This window comes from Haliotis rufescens, unplaced genomic scaffold (genome assembly GCF_023055435.1).
Source record: "Haliotis rufescens isolate VD_foot unplaced genomic scaffold, xgHalRufe1.0.p SCAF_11, whole genome shotgun sequence".
Taxonomy (NCBI): Eukaryota; Metazoa; Mollusca; class Gastropoda; order Lepetellida; family Haliotidae; genus Haliotis; species Haliotis rufescens.
This window is the reverse complement of record NW_025963791.1, coordinates 14,673,824-14,694,532: the sequence shown is the minus strand read 5'-3', so window position 1 is coordinate 14,694,532 and position 20,709 is coordinate 14,673,824. Positions and strand designations below refer to the sequence as shown.

The 20,709-nt window shown below is 41.8% G+C and overlaps 1 protein-coding gene across 1 annotated transcript in view; it reads left to right on the top strand.

Moving 5' to 3' along the window:
* Positions 1–3,547: 3,547 nt before the first annotated feature.
* Positions 3,548–20,709, top strand: part of LOC124110629 (phosphatidate cytidylyltransferase, photoreceptor-specific-like) — a 30,328-nt gene continuing 13,166 nt past the window's right edge. Inside the window, exons 1-5 of the mRNA XM_046469938.2 lie at positions 3,548–3,714; positions 14,965–15,107; positions 15,706–15,802; positions 19,723–19,899; positions 20,065–20,184. Of these exons, the coding sequence (XP_046325894.1) occupies positions 3,664–3,714; positions 14,965–15,107; positions 15,706–15,802; positions 19,723–19,899; positions 20,065–20,184 (588 nt within the window). The 5' untranslated portion in view covers positions 3,548–3,663. The remainder of the gene's footprint in view (positions 3,715–14,964; positions 15,108–15,705; positions 15,803–19,722; positions 19,900–20,064; positions 20,185–20,709) is intronic.

Sequence of the window (20,709 nt, the reverse complement as noted above, 5' to 3'; positions counted from 1 at the left end):
CACACCATCTACCACACATCACACCATCCACCTTACATCACACCATCCACCTTACATCACACCATCCACCACACATCACACCATCCACCATACATCACACCATCCACCATACATCACACCATCCACCTTACATCACACCATCCACCTTACATCACACCATCCACCTTACATCACACCATCCACCATACATCACACCATCCACCATACATCACACCATCCACCTTACATCACACCATCCACCACACATCACACCGTCCATCATACATCACACCACACACCAAACATCACACCATCCACCACACATCACACCAACCACCACACATCACACCACACACCATACATCACACCATCAACCATACATCACACCATCCACCATACATCACACCATCCACCATACATCACACCATCCACCTTACATCACACCATCCACCTTACATCACACCATCAACCATACATCACACCATCCACCATACATCACACCATCAACCATACATCACACCATCAACCATACATCACACCATCCACCATACATCACACCATCCACCATTCATAACACCAGTGCATCCACCTTACATCACAACATCCACCATACATCACACCATCCACCTTACATCACAACATCCACCTTACATCACACCATCCACCTTACATCACACCATCCACCATACATCACACCATCCACCTTACATCACACCATCCACCTTACATCACACCATCCACCTTACATCACACCATCCACCATACATCACACCATCCACCTTACATCACACCATCCACCTTACATCACACCATCCACCATACATCACACCATCCACCATACATCACACCATCCACCTTACATCACACCATCCACTTTACATCACACCATCCACCATACATCACACCATCCACCATACATCACAGCACCCACCACACGTCACACCATCCACCTTACATCACACCATCCACCACACATCACACCATCCACCATACATCACACCATCCACCTTTAATCACACCATCCACCACACATCACACCATCCACCATACATCACACCATCCACCATACATCACACCATCCACCTTACATCACACCATCCACCACACATCACACCATCCACCATACATCACACCATCCACCATACATCACACCACCCACCACACATCACACCATCCACCACACATCACACCATCCACCACACAGCACACCATCTACCACACATCACACCATCCATCATACATCACACCATCCACCTTACATCACACCATCCACCACACATCACACCAACCACCACACATCACACCACACACCATACATCACACCATCAACCATACATCACACCATCCACCATACATCACACCATCCACCATACATCACACCATCCACCTTACATCACACCATCCACCTTACATCACACCATCAACCATACATCACACCATCCACCATACATCACACCATCAACCATACATCACACCATCCACCATACATCACACCATCCACCATACATCACACCATCCACCATTCATAACACCAGTGCATCCACCTTACATCACACCATCCACCATACATCACACCATCCACCTTACATCACACCATCCACCTTACATCACACCATCCACCTTACATCACACCATCCACCATACATCACACCATCCACCTTACATCACACCATCCACCTTACATCACACCATCCACCTTACATCACACCATCCACCATACATCACACCATCCACCTTACATCACACCATCCACCTTACATCACACCATCCACCTTACATCACACCATCCACCATACATCACACCATCCACCTTACATCACACCATCCACTTTACATCACACCATCCACCATACATCACACCATCCACCATACATCACACCATCCACCATACATCACAGCACCCACCACACGTCACACCATCCACCTTACATCACACCATCCACCACACATCACACCATCCACCATACATCACACCATCCACCTTACATCACACCATCCACCACACATCACACCATCCACCTTACATCACACCATCAACCATACATCACACCATCCACCTTACATCACACCATCCACCATTCATAACACCAGTGCATCCACCTTACATCACACCATCCACCATACATCACACCATCCACCATACATCACACCATCCACCATTCATAACACCAGTGCATCCACCTTACATCACACCATCCACCATACATCACACAATCCACCATACATCACACCATCCACCTTACATCACACCATCCACCATACATCACACCATCCACTTTACATCACACCATCCACCTTACATCACACCATCAACCATACATCACACCATTCACCATACATCACACCATCCACCTTACATCACACCATCCACCTTACATCACACCATCCACCATACATCACACCATCCACCTTACATCACACCATCCACCATACATCACACCATCCACCACACATCACACCATCCACCATACATCACACCATCCACCTTACATCACACCATCCACCTTACATCACACCATCCACCATACATCACACCATCCACCTTACATCACACCATCAACCATACATCACACCATCCACCATACATCACACCATCCACCTTACATCACACCATCCACCTTACATCACACCATCCACCATACATCACACATCCACCTTACATCACACCATCAACCATACATCACACCACTCACCATACATCACACCATTCACCATACATCACACCATCCACCTTACATCACACCATCCACCATACATCACACCATCCACCATACATCACACCATCCACCATACATCACACCATCCACCATACATCACACCACCCACCACACGTCACACCATCCACCTTACATCACACCATCCACCATACATCACACCATCCACCACACATCACACCATCCACCACACATCACACCATCCACCACACAGCACACCATCCACCACACATCACACCATCCATCATACATCACACCATCCACCATACATCACACCATCCACCATACATCACACCATCCACCACACATCACACCATCCATCATACATCACACCACACACCATACATCACACCATCCACCACTCATCACACCATCCACCATACATCACACCATCCATCATACATCACACCATCCACCATACATCACACCATCCACCATACATCACACCATCCACCACACATCACACCATCCACCTTACTTCACACCATCCACCTTATATCACACCATCCATCACACCATCCACCATACATCACACCATCCATCACACCATCCACCTTATATCACACCATCCATCACACCAGTACATTCCGATATGTTACTATAATATTGCTAGCTGTGCGCTCAACAACAAACAATAAAAACAATAAAATTTTCAACATTTAACTTGTTTTTTTACTTAGTACTTGGCAAGTGTTGAAAACAAACAAACAAGGAAATGGTACAGCAACATTATAGTTGTGTGATTCAAGTCCAAAATACATTTCAAGTTTTCGCATAACGTATCCAGGTAGAAGTACGCGAACAACACTAGTCGTTGGGGAAATAGCATTTCCTTCTTCCGCAGTTCGCGAGATTATACGAGATCGAAAGGGCACCTGTGGAAACAGGCAAACCAAGATAGCTGAGAGGGCTACCTCTTCGTATATTTTTCGTGCAATAATTGCGATTAAGGGCTGATCAATCCGGCCTCATGGCAGAAATCAGGCAAAGAAATGTGACAAGTGCAGAGCAGCCGAGAGAGGTGAGATTGGCTCTCGAAATGATACATGTTTTGAATGGGAAGTCGGCCAAAACACGGAAAACTGGTCATCATAAAATCAGAATAAATTTGCAAAATTATTGCCAAAAATTGATCTCCGCTGAATTCCTTGAAATCATATAATTTCGATACATATAACAACACGTGAGTGTTTGTTTTGGTTTCACAGAAGTTCATTTATGTAAATTGTAATATGTTCATGTGAACCACTTGTAATATTTGACAGTGTTTATGTGATGGAAGGAACACATGATCCAATAATCGTGAGTGTGTATTGATAAAAATAGATGTTACTGGCAAGTCAAGAATGCTCATAGAATTTGTAATGTAGACAGCACTGTTGTCTACATCAGCAGCATTACATAAGTAACTATAAACATGTGTATTGTATTGAATTGAAGGAGTTACACTGTAAAGTTTCTATAGTGATAACCATGCATAGTTTACTATCATTTCACTTCGCATATGTCTAAAAGGGGAGGTAATACATTGTTTATATGAGTCGCAGATACTGTTGAAGATTAAATCTAAAATGAATCTGTGTCTGACATGTCTGCGTGTTGAAAAGACTTGATGTTACATGGTGGCTAAATTTTCTTTTGTCAATGATTTTTTTAAACTACCAGAAAACAGAGCTAGATAACATTGTGGACATCAAGCAGGTTGACGTCACACACTAATCATGATCTGGTACAGTTTTTGGTCTGCACTGCAACAAATCAGCACTTTGTGGTGCAAGATAAGGCTTGTCCAAGGCATCCATAATATGTTGTGGAGTATGCGTACAAATAGTGTAGATGGACTTATAAATTATGGCAAGTCCTATGCTTCTCACATTTTGTGTATTAATTCAATGGCAATGAAACCTTGGTTTCATTCACTGTATGTCTTTTTGTTTGTACTGTTACCATGGTTACTGAAATATCTTTTGATATTCATTTAGCTTAGTAAATGTGTAATGTCTGTATTTTGCAGGGATGCATCTTTCCCCGAAACGTTTACTTGCATAAATAAATAGGGCTGTGTATTTGTTAAGCATTAGCATTAGAATAGCTCACTAATAACCTAAACGGAAAACACCCATTAAATCATACAGACAATTTATCATTAATGATATCATTAGTATGCTTCTCGTAAGAGGCGACTAACGGGATCCGGTGGTCAGGCTTGCTGACTTGGTTGACATGGTTGATCCATGTCATCCTATCCCAAATGCGTGGATCAATGCTCATCATGTCAGTCACTGGATTTTCTGGTCCAGACTTTATTATTTACACACTGCCGTCATATAGCTGGAATACTGGTGAGTGCGGTGTTTAACAGCATACAAACAAACGAAAGAGTGACCCCGACCACCCAAGCCCGTTAGTCACCTCTTAAGACAAGCTTAATCACCTTTCATGACAAGCATGGGATGCTGAAGACCTATTCTAACCTGGGACTGTGCATATGACATAGCAGTTATGAAATTTGGTCTTCATAACGTGACACCCTGTTTTCCTGATATATATGAAACTGAAAGATTATGAAATAATCACATGATAGAATATGAATAAATAAAATGTGTTGTATGCAGGAGACCAGTTATCCTGTTCATGTTGTTAGATAATCCAGTTGAATGTTGATATACATAATGTCAGCCCACATTTTATAGAAAGCTTCTCATTCAGGCCATGTGGAGCTGATAATCAGTGCTCAGATAACCATTAACAGCATTAAGTAGATAATAACTTAAAGCTTGGAGCAATTACAGATTATATTTCCCTGATCAGTGACATGAGCTATTTAGCTTACATCTAGAACAGCCAGTAAAATGTGAGCCAACTCTGTAATACATTATGTACCAACTGAGCATGTACTAATAACCTCTTTCTCCCGTCCGGCTGGGGGATAATTGTCATTGGCCTTGGTTTGTTTTATATTCATTAGCTAAAATTTTATATTTGGTAAACATAGTAAATTATCCTGTCAATGGGTGGATATGGCAAGGCTTGATGTCATTCAACAACGTTGAACTGACCTGAGCATGGTGAATCATGATAAATAATGTGAAGTTCGTATTTCGGGAATTGAACAGTTGTATTAATAAGTTTGTCCTGTAAATCAGCAATAAAGAGGTAAGTAATAAAAAGTTTAGCCTCCAGTCCGAAACCCATGTCTGGTAAACTTTCTTACTTTGTTTGTTTGTTTGTTGTTTAATGCTGCACTCAGCAATATTCTAGCTATATGACAGCAGTCTGTAAATAATCAAATATATACAAGACAGTCCAGTGATTGACATCATGAGCATTGATCTACGCTGTTGGGATACAATGACATGCATTGCCGAAGTGAGTGAGCCTGACCAACCGATTAGTCACCACTTTGACAAGCATTTGTTGCAGAATACCAATTCTAATCTGGATCGTCACAAGGGGTTGAAATGATGTCAGGTGCAGTAGGCATGATAGAAACGGATGTTTTGGACATAGATTAGACTTTGTGATGAACCACACATTGTTTTGTATAACTCACTGGCATCATAAGTATACTGATTATAAGACCTTAAACGTCCCACTTGTCACATGCTAAATACTTGTAGTGACTTTTAACATGTCTATCTTTGCCCATGTTAAAGTTCTTCATTCATAGAAATATTTTCATATTCTGTCCCTGGTTTTGCTTTGAAAAGTATAGAACTTGTAGTAATGTACCTTATTTTCTGGTTTATAGTGCGCATTATAGCATAATGTGCATCCCCCATATATAGTGTGCAGTAAGACACTACATTGTATAGATTCAGGTGAGTGAGCAGGACATGACAAACTTGGTAAATAAAAATATTAAATTTACAATAAAATATCACTGGACATGATGATTTACAATTTTAATTGTATTTACTCTATGCTATGTATTGTTTTATATACAAAGATCTGCTGATCAGATAACATTATTTCAAGGGAAAATATAGTAAGTATTTTATAGTAAATAAAGTTAATATGATCTAGTCATTGAATAAGATCATGTTTTCTTCCCCATTTATTTTTATACTTGATGTTATTATTCTTGCAATTGCTATAGTGTAAATTATAGCTTTTGCAACATATTGTTGACATAACACGCCTAATTGTCCCCCGCCGCGCGAAGCGCGAAGTGGGGGATATAGTATTCACGACCGTCCGTACGTCCGTCCGTACGTCCCACCTGTTTGTTGCCGCGATATCTCAAGAACTAAACACTGGATTGTCTTCATATTTGGAACTATGGTGTATATACAGACTCCGCAGACACCAGTCGGTTTTGGTGACCTTGAGCCCATTTTCAAGGTCACAGCAGGTAAATCTGCTTTTGGAGTTGGAAAACGGTGTTGCCGCGATATCTCAAGAACTAATCGCAGGATTGTCTTCATGTTTGGAACTATGGTGTATATACAGACACCGCAGACACCAGTCGGTTTTGGTGACCTTGACCCCATTTTCAAGGTCACAGCAGGTAAATCTGCTTTTGGAGTTGGAAAACGGTGTTGCCACGATATCTCAAGCACTAATCGCTGGATTGTCTTCATGTTTGGAACTATGGTGTATATACAGACACCGCAGACACCAGTCGGTTTTGGTGACCTTGACCCCATTTTCAAGGTCACAGCAGGTAAATCTGCTTTTGGAGTTGGAAAACGGTGTTGCCACGATATCTCAAGCACTAATCGCAGGATTGTTTTCATGTTTGGAACTATGGTGTATATACAGACTCCGCAGACACCAGTCGGTTTTGGTGACCTTGACCCCATTTTCAAGGTCACAGCAGGTAAATCTGCTTTTGGAGTTTGAAAACGGTGTTGCCGCGATATCTCAAGAACTAATCGCAGGATTGTCTTAATATTTGGAACTATGGTGTATATACAGACACCGCAGACACCAGTCAGTTTTGGTGACCTTGACCCCATTTTCAAGGTCACAGCAGGCAAATCTGCTTTTGGAATTTGAAAACAGAGTTGCCGCGATATCTCAAGAACTAAACACTGGATTGTTTTCATATTTGGAACTATGGTGTATATACAGACTCCGCAGACACCAGTCGGTTTTGGTGACCTTGACCCCATTTTCAAGGTCACAGCAGGTAAATCTGCTTTTGGAGTTTGAAAACGGTGTTGCCGCGATATCTCAAGAACTAATCGCAGGATTGTCTTAATATTTGGAACTATGGTGTATATACAGACACCGCAGACACCAGTCGGTTTTGGTGACCTTGACCCTATTTTCAAGGTCACAGCAGGCAAATCTGCTTTTGGAATTGGAAAACGGTGTTGCCGCGATATCTCAAGAACTAATCGCTGGATTGTCTTCATATTTGGTATTTTGGTGTATATACAGGCGGGGGACATTTCGTCACTTCTGTGACAAATACTTGTTGAACTTGCTACAAACACCTGCCTGAAACACATGGTGCTCTTTGTGATGCTGATGTATCCCATAATTATTATCGTTCGCGTTCACTAATATTGGAGCTGTCAGACTAATGATGGCATCTGAACATGATTACAGAATGAACATATATATTTGGTGGGACTACATATTTCATAAAGCAAAGAAACAAGACAACAGGCATACAGATTTCTTCCGTTGACTTTTATTTCTAAAAAAATTGAATTCTGAACTAAACGATCAAAACGATATGCCTTAACAGTTCCATGACGTGGATGATATAACTAACCAGCTGCTTATTGATATAGGAAATGCCCACACACATAATGTGAACTCTCAGCATCTCCTGAATGTCGTTTTGAATCGTAGACCATTCATTGTGCGCTATGATGAATAGATAAACCACTAAACTTGTGAAGTTCACGTAATAATTTTCAAACAAACAATCCTGATAGTGCAACAAGTCAGTTTTAAATCACACACATTCAAGTACACACACGTCTTCTTCTCATGTATCCGCATTCAGCCGCTTAACGCACAGGCCGCGGACACCTAAACGAGCCTCCTGGTGGTAATGAAGACCGGGAATCAGCTAAGCGCAAACGGTGAAGTGACACCAATACACAGGACATTCAAAGTCCTTTTACACACGCTTCAGTGTTTTTGCACCCACACGTGAAAAACTTGGTCCTGTAGTAGGAATTGAAAATCCACATCCCAAAGAGGCCATCCTGACTGATGATAGATTACAGACATAAGTCCCAATGTACAATATACACTTTTTATGTCTAGATAGTGTAATAACAAGATGAAACTGCGTGAATTACGCCCTCATATACACCTGCTTTTTTTAAAAGTGTGCACTAAACACAAAGGTAATATAGTATATTTAAATAAACAAGCATCAGTAGTTTGCTGTGTACACAAGTACCTATATCTGTAGTGTCAAACAGTGGGATACCTCGAGATTGACATATCTGAAACCCATTGTTGTCATCACCTGAAGTGGTATGAGCGCCATGCATTACATGCTGTTAACAGTCATCATGGCTGCAGAAACTGACACACGTGCCGTCATGGTCACAGTGCTATGATCCCTGCCACAATATGGAGGGAGGACTATAGGTTTGGGTTTGGATACAAGGATGAAGTTTTGAATACATAGTAAATTGATAAATATGTTGTGTGAGTTTGAAAACCATGATCAAAACTTTATATTTTACAGTGTTATTGACCTTGTTTGTTTTTTTAGACAGTGTGCATTGAAATTGATTGATATGCATTACTTAAGTTGATGGATGACAAAGTAGACAAAATCCTACTTTGTAGTGTGCATAGGAGACAGGTTTTGTTGGAAAACAAAGGATAGAAGGATTATATTCTGCATGCATCATAACAGGGTACATATGATATGATACAAGAATTACCATATTCGACGTAATAAGCGCCCCGCTCTAATCATGCTAATAAGCGCCCTCGGCGATATTTGCTAATATTTTGGCTAATAAACAATCCCAATTCCTTCCGATTGATCAATGTACACAAGTCTTATTTATTCGTGTATAATACACACTCATGTGTTATATGCTCCCTTTATTATGGGCAATTAAATTCTTGGGAAATATATGTCATGTATAATACACACAGACTTTTCTTTTGTATCATTTCAGGCTGTCAGCATAAACCACGAAATTTACAATCTTTCAACTGGTTTTTTTTTCACTAAAATTGATTCTAATAAGAGCCCCCTATTTCTAATTTTGGCGCTTATTACGTCGAAGACGGTAAAACAAATCATGTTTTAACTGAGTTAATACTCGTTATGGTCCTTGTTGGTTTTTTAACATAGTGCACAGTACTGCCAATTTTTAGGAAACCACTGTAGATGACATTTTAAATGTTTAAACACTGCCATCAAGAATGAATATATTACAGATTTATATATTGCCCTGGTTTTATTATCCTGCATTTGATGAAATGAAGGTTGTTTCAGTGTGTTCAACAGTATAACTTGGAAACTGTTTAATATATCTTTGTGAAACTTTGGATGCATGTCAGGCATTTGCTGGACTGGTGTCTTTGAAAGACAAATCTGACAAATATCATACTATTCTACATATTTCTAATTTTTCCTGACATTTATAATGGACAGCGATGAATTGGGTTTGTTCCGAAACATTACCATGATTGGTTTTGAACATAACTTATCATGAATGAGAGTCATGGGAAATCACTTTTCTGTTTTCTTAATTTGTATTAATACGATGATGATTTCAACAGTGTGACTTTAATGGATTCTGATGCAGAATAGATCCTTTGTGCTCCATGTCTGTTTCCCTGTAGGGATTGCGGGGCAGAATTGGTCCTCAGTGCCCGATGCTAGTCTCGGTCTGGGTATTCCAGATCAGAATACGTCCCTAGTACCCCATGGTTGTCTCCTTGCGGGTATTCAAGGTCAGAACAGATCCTCAGTACCCCATACTTGTCTCCCTGTTGGAATTCCAGGTCAGAATAGGTCCCCAGTACCCCATACTTGTTTCCCTATTGAAATTCCAGGTCAGAACAGGTCTCCAGTACCCCATAATTGTCTCCCTGTGTGGATTCCTGGTCAGAATAGGTCCCCAGTACCCCATACTTGTCTCCCTGTGTGGATTCCTGGTCAGAACAGGTCCCCAGTACCCCATACTTGTCTCCCTGTGTGGATTCCTGGTCAGAATAGGTCCCCAGTACCCCATACTTGTCTCCCTATTGAAATTCCAGGTCAGAACAGGTCTCCAGTACCCCATAATTGTCTCCCTATTGAAATTCCAGGTCAGAACAGGTCTCCAGTACCCCATACTTGTCTCCCTATTGAAATTCCAGGTCAGAATAGGTCCCCAGTACCCCATACTTGTCTCCCTATTGAAATTCCAGGTCAGAATAGGTCCCCAGTACCATACTTGTCTCCCTGTGTGGATTCCTGGTCAGAACAGGTCCTCAGTACCCCATACTTGTCTCCCTATTGAAATTCCAGGTCAGAATAGGTCTCCAGTACCCCATACTTGTCTCCCTATTGAAATTCCTGGTCAGAACAGGTCCCCAGTACCCCATACTTGTCTCCCTGTGTGGATTCCTGGTCAGAATAGGTCCCCAGTACCCCATACTACTCCCTGTGTGGATTCCTGGTCAGAATAGGTCCCCAGTACCCCATACTTGTCTCCCTATTGAAATTCCAGGTCAGAAAAGGTCCTCAGTACCCCATACTTGTCTCCCTGTGTGGATTCCTGGTCAGAATAGGTCCCCAGTACCCCATACTTGTCTCCCTGTGTGGATTCCTGGTCAGAATAGGTCCCCAGTACCCCATACTTGTCTCCCTATTGAAATTCCAGGTCAGAACAGGTCCTCAGTACCCCATACTTGTCTCCCTGTGTGGATTCCAGGTCAGAATAGGTCCCCAGTACCCCATACTTGTCTCCCTGTGTCGATTCCTGGTCAGAATAGGTCCCCAGTACCCCATACTTGTCTCCCTGTGTGGATTCCAGGTCAGAATAGGTCCCCAGTACCCCATACTTGTCTCCCTGTGTGGATTCCTGGTCAGAACAGGTCCCCAGTACCCCATACTTGTCTCCCTATTGAAATTCCAGGTCAGAATAGGTCCCCAGTGCCATACTTGTCTCCCTGTAGGAAAGAAGTACCCTGATAGAATGGACTATTGCCTATATTATCAAGCACCTGTTGACCCATGTCACTAACACTGTGACTGACATACTGGATCAATCATCATGATCCTGGTGATAAGGGGAGGTTCTGACAGAACTGTAACAACATCCCTATTGACATTGAGGTGGTTGAAGGACATCGAGCCGATCCAAGCATGGAGCTGTCAGGGCTGACCAGACCTTAGCGACTCCACCTTAGATCTGGATAATCACATGATCATTGATCAGTGAGCCTCTTATGGGGATTGATTGGAAACTTCTGAGCCTAATACATGTATAGAACAGACAACAAAACTACCTTTATTAATGTATTTCTGAATGGGAAGGCAGTTATTCCAGACCCCTTTGCTTTGTTTCTCAGTGTTCCTGTTTACTGGTAATTACCTGGGTTTTTTTACTGGTAAAATTAGGTTTGGACAGGTAATTCATGTGACTGTCAGTCCCTGTGGACCGGCAAATAAAGTACCTTATAAATCTTTGATATTCATATAAGTATATTTTTCAAACAAAGTCAGCTTATCTGTTACCATCAGGGTTTTCCCTTATCGATTTTTAGTGCAAGGAAATAACATTTCTCTTTGCTTCAAGGTTAAAAATATGTTTGTAGTGAAATCTTCAAAAATATAGGAGAAAATTTCATCCGAACTTTGTGTGAATGATTAGTAGATCTAACTAAGTTACTTCAGAGATGACGTCATTATATTGAACATTTTGTTGAAAGAATTATAAACAGGTAATTTTCATACATTTTTTTATTTGTTGAAAGTTGAGATTGACAAAAGTTAGGGGGACTGGTAATTTTTAGAGTTGCCAGTCCTGGTGGACTTAATCCTAGTGGACTGCCAGGGCTGTCAGTTTCAAAAGCCAGCGGGAACACTGTTTCTCTTTCTACACCATAAATTCTCATCACTAATCATGTTAGATGGCAATATCTTTTCATAAAACTTGCTTGTAAAGCGTGGTACATGTAGTACAGATGAATTGCTATTACAAATTATTCTGTCCTGTTAGCTGAGTATGGCATTAAACAACAACATGCACACATGATAAGCACAAGAACATTACACTGATATTATTCTGCCTCACACCTCTACACAGCCACATTACACAGGACTGCCTCCGTGGTCTAGTCGTAGAACGCCGGAGAGCGGAAGGTCCGGAGTTCGATCCCCAACCGCGTCATACCAAAAGATGTTAAAAGATGGTACTTGTTGTTACCCTGTCTGGCACTCAGCATAAAGGGGCTAAAACAAGGACTGGTCGGTTCGGAGTCAGTATACTGTGTCTGAGTGGGGTATTGATGTTAAACTGCGGCATGGTATCTCAGTGAGCTAGCACTATTAATCGTCATCAGTCCGAACAAGTACAAGCAGTCACACACACACACACGGTGTGCGAAGTCCATTTGTGGTGTCCTCTGGGATATTGCTGAAATATTGCCGAAAGCGGCGTAAAACCCGACTCACTCACTCACTCAGTTACCTTGACTGTACCTGGTAAACAATGTCTTGGCACTGCTTTTTAAAACCTTTAATACCATGTAACTTGCCTTTAGAACTGTTTGGATCAAATCTTTCCAATTCCTGCAGTTATTTTCTAAATAATCCTGAAATGTTTTAGCATATTTGTTTTAGGAATTTCATCAAAGATGTTTTTTATAACACAATGTTCATGAAGCACTCCTTGGCATTCTCGAAGAAATTGCTAATTGAAAGGCAACTATGCTTGTCGTAAGAGGCGCCTGGCGGGATCAGGTGTTCAGGCTCGCTGACTTGGTTTTTATGAATGTCATCGTGCCCCAATTAAGGGGATCAATGTTCATGATTTCAATCACTGGATTGTCTGGTCCACACTCAGTTATTTATAGACCGCTGTCACGCAGCTGGTATATTGCTGAGTGCGGCGTTAAACAACAAACAAGCATGCGGGTGTGTGGAAAGATGAATGTTTTCACTTGTCATTGGCTATGATTTTCCCTCACCCATGTCATGGTGTCAATGATGTCAGAACTGGTTGTTCAGTTAAGCCTCAAAGCTGCCCTACATTCATCATTTTTGTGACACTTTCCCATTTATGTTATATGAAAAAAAAAGTGAATTTATAAATGATGGGCTATCATATGTGTGTCCATGTCATACAATTTTTGACCTTCATGTCATATTCTGTATTCAGTGTGTTCAACAGATGAGGCAGCTCTCGTCATGCTCACGGAACCATGTTTATGTTATATCCTGCTATACATGACTGCTATGTCCTGCTTGCCTCACCACTATTGCTTGAGGGGCGGTGGGGTAGTCTGGTGGTTAAAGCGTTCGCTCGTCATGCCGAAGACCCGGGTTCAATTCTCCACATGGGTACAATGTGTAAAGCCCATTTGTGGTGTCCCCCTGCTGTGATATTGCTGGAATATTGAATAAAGCGGCATAAAACCATACTCACTCACTACTATTGCTGGAGACTGGGTCGTTCACCTGATGAAGGAGTAGAAAGACACAGTTGCAGTAAACATAAAAAATAATGTAGAAATTCTACCTATTTTGACACATCATAAAAAATAACATTAGCTTGTAACCCAACATGACTAAGAAATCATCCATAACTTATGAAAAGGTTTTTAAGACTTTGATGCCTAAAATGAGATACCTTTATTCCGTAAGCTGATAACTGTGAAATTTTATAAGCATGATAAGGGGACAAATATCATCATTATATATTCCTCATTCATATTGTACCATGTTGTAACTCATTAGCATTGATGTGTGAGGGGGTGCACGGGTGGCCCAGTCGTCTAAGGTGCCATGATTAGCTGTGCAGAGTTGCGTCCCTTGGGCACGCCAGAAACCAATGATTGTGGGTTCGAATCCCGGTTCGCCCCGATTATGTTCCCATGTTTGTCAGCACCATACAGGTGCTCGTGGGTTTCACCGAAGTGGTAAACGTCTGAGACCTGCATCACTTCAGGATTTCCTCCCACATTAAGCTGACTTGCTGTGATATAACTGGAATACTGTTAAAATCGGCGTTAAACCCAACTCACTCACTCTCATTGATGTGTGAGGCTGCATTATTCTGTCAGCGATGGTGTTTCTTTCTGATGTAATTTCCCCTCAGTGTCCATTGTTTGTTTGTTCCAGGCCCCGCCCGATGCTGCTGGCAAGCGGGAGGAGGAGGAGGAGGAGCCGGCGTTGCCCCCAGATCTGTCCGGAGATAAGCTAGCCCAAGCCTCCGACAAGACAACCGAAGCTCTCGATTCAGCCCTCAAAGATCTCACTCCAAGGTGACAGACAACCCATGAAGATACTATGTACAATATATGGTCAAAAGGAATTGTCTCTACAGTTTCACATCTTGGGGATTCCAAGACCAAATAAGTCATAGATACTCCAAGCTTCTTGTAAGAGCTGACTGTGGATCTGATGGTTACTGTTGTTACATATGTGATCACTGTCCTGGCAGATTGTCCTGTCATCATACCCTGATGTCATAGATATGTGCTCAGGCTATCAACCACTGGTTCAGACTTTATTACTTACCATGCTTACAGGTGCCACAGGTTGAATATTGCTGACTGCAGCGTATTCATATGTTCATTCATTTATGGGGCAGTGGGGTAGCCCTAATGTTAAGGTTATCTCTCATGGAGTTTGATTCCCAGCATTGGTACAACTACAACCTGTAATTCCCCTTCTTGTTGCCTCTCACGATATTGGTGGAATATGAAACAGCACTCCCTCACTCACTCTATGGTTAATTCATTGTGTCTAAATAAAATCTGGATTTGTTGCAAGTGCCAAGAGTGGGATGGAGTGTCCTTTCTAGAGAAACTAGACAGTTGTCTGTCAAACTTGTTGAATAAGACCATGTTTGTGTTTCAGATGGAGGAACTGGGTGATACGAGGTATTTTCACATGGTTGATGATCTTCGCATTTGCATTCATCATCTACCTTGGACCTCTCGCGCTGGTTCTATTGGTGTGTATAACTTTAAGATGATTTGAAGGGAGTGTCAACATTATAACTCAGGCTATCAGAACTAGCTCTGTATAGCAGTAATATTTATTATCTAGAGAATTCTGTATTGCCAATATGTATCATTTGGTTGATATAGCAGAAGTAATTAACAATTCTAAGCTCTTATTTGAACAATCAAGATTTATTAAATTGATTGTGAAATGATCCAGGCTCATGTTTGCAATTTTGAATGTAGATATGGAGATCACCATCTCACTCACAGTAACGTGGTCAAGATGAGTGATGATTAAAATACTGTTCAAAGTGGCATAAAGCCCAACTCACTCACTCACTCAAATGTTTTAGTTTACCACCACATCTTCCCTCTTCAGATTACAGCGTTTAGTATGATCAATGTGCTCCAATGAAACGAGAGACATTAATATTGATAGAAGTGATCAGTTTCATTCAGTGGGTGGTGATATTCCCCTCGAAATCAATATGGCTGCCATAAGCCATGAGAGCAGAAGTACATCTGTTGCCTGTGCATTGTAATAAGGTCAGTTTACATGCGTTATGTCCAAAACATTTCAATAAGGATTTATCTAGAACTGCTCAGAGGCCAATAGTTGACACCAAATCTGCAACTTCTCTTTTTGGACTTATAGTTATAGTTATGATCATAAGCAGTGTTGTGGCTTTGTAGAGCTGACTTGCATTTCACTAATAACAAGACCAGTAAAGAGGACTGAAAAGGCTTTAGTTCTTAGTTTTACACTATTGCATTGAATCCAATGTTAAAATACCCTCTTAATTTGAGAAAATAAGAACAAAAATCCCTGTGAGAAAAATTATGAGTTTTTCCTAGTTTTCCTGCCAATGGTACTTTGTTTGGATTCATAGATAAATCTGTGTAAGTTTAAAAGAATAGTTCCTGAAAATATTAATATTATTTGATCTAGCCACCAACCTCAACCAAACCTCAATCCAACCAAACCTCAACCAAACCTCAATCCAACCCAACATCCACCAGACATCAACCATACCTTAATCCAACCATACTCCAAGATGTACATCATTTTGGACTGTTTAAAGTTTAAAGTCACTCACTCACTCACTCACTCGCCTCACTCGCGTCACTCTCGTCACTCGCCTCACTCACTCACCTCACTCACCTCACTCACTCACTCACTCACCTCACTCACCTCACTCACCTCACTCACCTCACTCACTCACCTCACTCACTCACCTCACTCACTCACTCACTCACCGGTGCCAATATTTCAGTAGAGAGCCTATTTCAATTGAGAACCCCGGCAGCGTCATACCAAAAGATGTTATAAGATGGAGCTTGGCATGAAGGGGCTAAAACAAGGACTGGTCGGCTCGGAGTCAGTATACTGTGTCTGAGTGGGGGAGGGTGCGTTAGTCTGTGTGTCCACATCCTCGTCTATGTCATGTCTATGTCAAGATGTACCTCTCCCCTATGTATAATATCTTCTGTAATTGTGAGTGAAGTAAGATACACTACAATACAATTACTTCGTCTATACTGTCTGGCATGGCTGATCAGTGTCTATAATAAAATTAGATCACCTGTCTTCCTTGCAAGGAAAAGTTTTAATGGTCAGATTGATCTGAGCTAATCACTCAAGTCAGTAGACAAGAATAGTGTTGCACTGACAACTAGTGTTAATAACATTGTTAATTACTCATCCAGTTAATTAACTCAGGTGTTGTTATACTTGTTGAGGAAGACTGTTATGGTTGCAGCAGTAACAAAGCAGGCTTCAGTTAGCTTCCAGACCCGTGAAGTTTGGGGGTAGAATAGGTCTTCAGCAACCCAGGCTTGCCGTTAATGGTGACTATGCTTGTAAGAGGCGACTAACAGGATTGGGTGGTCAGTCTTGCAGACTTGGTTGATGCATGTCATCGTATCCTAATTGCATGGATCGATGTTCATGTCAATCACTGGATTGTCTTGTCCAGACTCGATTATTTACAGACCACTGTCGATAGCTGTTATATTGCTGAGTGCTTCTTTAAACAACAAACATACAAACAGTTAGCTTCCATGAGAGTCTGTTCAGCTCACACTTGTCATTTTGGTTATGGTTTATATAATATTCTCAGGCCACTGCTTTTAAGAAATACAGTTTGAGATGAGTGAGTGAGTGAGTTTGGTTTAACGCCGCTTTTAACAGTTTTCCAGTTATATCACGGCATGTCAGCTTAATGTGGGAGGAAAGCCCGAAGTGATGCAGGTCTCAGACGTTTACCACTTCGGTGAAACCCACGAGCACGGGTATGGTGCTGACGAACCTAGAAACATAATCGGGGCGAACCAGGATTCAAACCCACAATCATAGGTTTCTGGCAACGTGCCCAAGGGACGCAACTCTGCACAGCGAATCGCGGCGCCTTAGACGACTGGGCCACCCGTGCCCCCCAGTTTGAGATGAACTGTTGTATACAGGTATAAGTTTTTTGTTTTCATTTTGATCACAGTATGACATGCACATGGTCTCTAAGATATGAACCGCCACTGTGATGTAGTGGATAGAGTGCCTTCCCAGAGAGCAGAAGGTGAAAGTTTGGTCCAAACGTACCGAACGACTGGTACTTGTTGTTTCCCTGCCTGGCACGTGGCATTAAGAGGATAACACAAGGACTGTCTGGCTCGGAGTCAGTATACTGTGTCTGAGTGGGGTATTCATGTTAAACTGAAGCATGGCATCTCCGTGGGCTAGCACTATAAAACTGGCATTATGCATGTATGCACTCACACCAAACATTGCTATATTAGAACAATAATCTTGAATGTGACGTTAAACCCCATCTCACCTCACCTCACCTCACCTCACCTCACCTCACCTCACCTCACCTCACCTCACCTCACCTCACCTCAGGGCGGTCGGGTAGCCTAGTGGTTAAAGCGTTCGCTCGTCACGCCGAAGACCCGGGTTCGATTCCCGACATGGGTACAATGTGTGAAGCCCATTTCTGGTGTCCCCCGCCGTGATATTGCTGGAATATTACTAAAAGCGGCATAAAACCATACTCACTCACCTCACCTCACCTCACCTCACCTCACCTCACCTCACCTCACCTCACCTCACCTCACCTCACCTCACCTCACCTCACCTCACCTCACCTCACCTCTATATGATTGTGTTAGATAAAATAAATAACTGATCCATGTGGAGTGAACACTCCATGTAGGTGCTTGTGTACTTGCAAACAGGGACCACATTCCTAATGTCCATTGACCATCAGGTCAACCTGATCGCAATGTTGGCATTTAATATGATATATAACAAATACAAACTGCTGTGGCAGATGCCATTGGTCATGTCCAACAAGTAACACCTATGAAGATCCGGGTAATAATGGTTGCCGTAAAAGGCAACTATGATTGTCGTAAGAGGTGTCTATGCTTGACGTAAGAGGCGACTAACAGGATCTGGTGGTCAGGCATGCTGACTTGGTTGATGCATGTCATCGTACCCCAATTGCGTAGATCGATGCTCATGATGTCAATCACAAGATTGTCTGGTCCAGACTGGATTATTTACAGACTGCCGTCATATAGCTGGAATACTGCTGAGTGTGGCGTTAAACAACAAACAAACCAAACTATAGCCCATTCAGGACTAGTAGTTTTTGTAAGATAACTCGCTTTGGGGGATAAAGTAGTCCCCAAAGGTTTTCATTAGGCTCGGACACACAGACTGTGGTCATGTCTAACCCTGAGGTGTATTCAACCTTGTATTCAAAACTGCAGTGCCATCAGAAATGATCAGTAGTGGAGTTTATGGAGTCTGTGAGGATGGTCCAAGTTATCCTGATTAGTTTCTTGTTTAGCTGAAGGGGGGATGTGGTGCAGTGGTCTGTAGTGGGCAGGCAGGCAGGCCATCTCTAACGTCGTATTTCTTTTACAGATAATGGGAATCCAGATAAAATGCTTCCACGAAATCATCAACATTGGCTATGTGGTGTACAAGTCCTATGAGTTGCCATGGTTTCGTACGCTCAGTTGGTACTTCCTGTTTGCTTCCAACTACTTCTTCTATGGCGAGAGTCTGATTGAGTACTTCGGAGTCCTCCTGTCGAGAACTGTAAGTTGCAGAAACTGTTGTTCCATCTTTAACCAAATCAGAAAATATTTGATAAACTGTTAACCAAGTGGAACTTCAGCTAACAAGAATGTAACTTATGACAAGAGGCCCACATTGTGATAGTCAAATGTTTGTTATTTAAAAGTATTTGGTTTATTTGGACAGGAATTCCTGAGTGCGTTTGTGACGTACCATCGGTTCATCTCATTCTCCCTGTATGTCGCCGGGTTTGTTGGCTTCGTCTTCAGTCTCGTCAAGAAACACTACCTCAAGCAGTTCACACTGGTGAGTATGGGAGGGAAATGGATGTGCAGTGTTGTATTTCGGTGTCACATTGTAACCGCCAATCTTGTACATCCCTGCACAAATTTGATTGAATTGCAAATTTTGGGCATGTATGATTATGTGATGTTGAAAGCTCCTCTAATTGGTTAGATCCAATACTTGAAATATACTTCTCAAAAGAAGTTGAAGAATGCCTGATTACGGATATAACTAACACGGATAGAGCGAACAAACGGATACAACAAACTGTTAAAAAATCCCCGATTTATCTCCTACATAATATCATATAAAATTTATCTATATAACGAACTCTCTACAGCGAACTAACGGATACAGAGAACTGATATCTGATCACCGACAAGCCCTTCTATCACTAATTAGTGATGTGTATAGCAAACTGAGAAATCTTACTCAGTGTCAAGTGTCACTGACAATTGGCTGTACGCAATCAGCGGCGAATCAACACAATCAGCGCTGATGGATCAACCTTGTTATACTTATATGAATGTTATGAAATGTTATCAA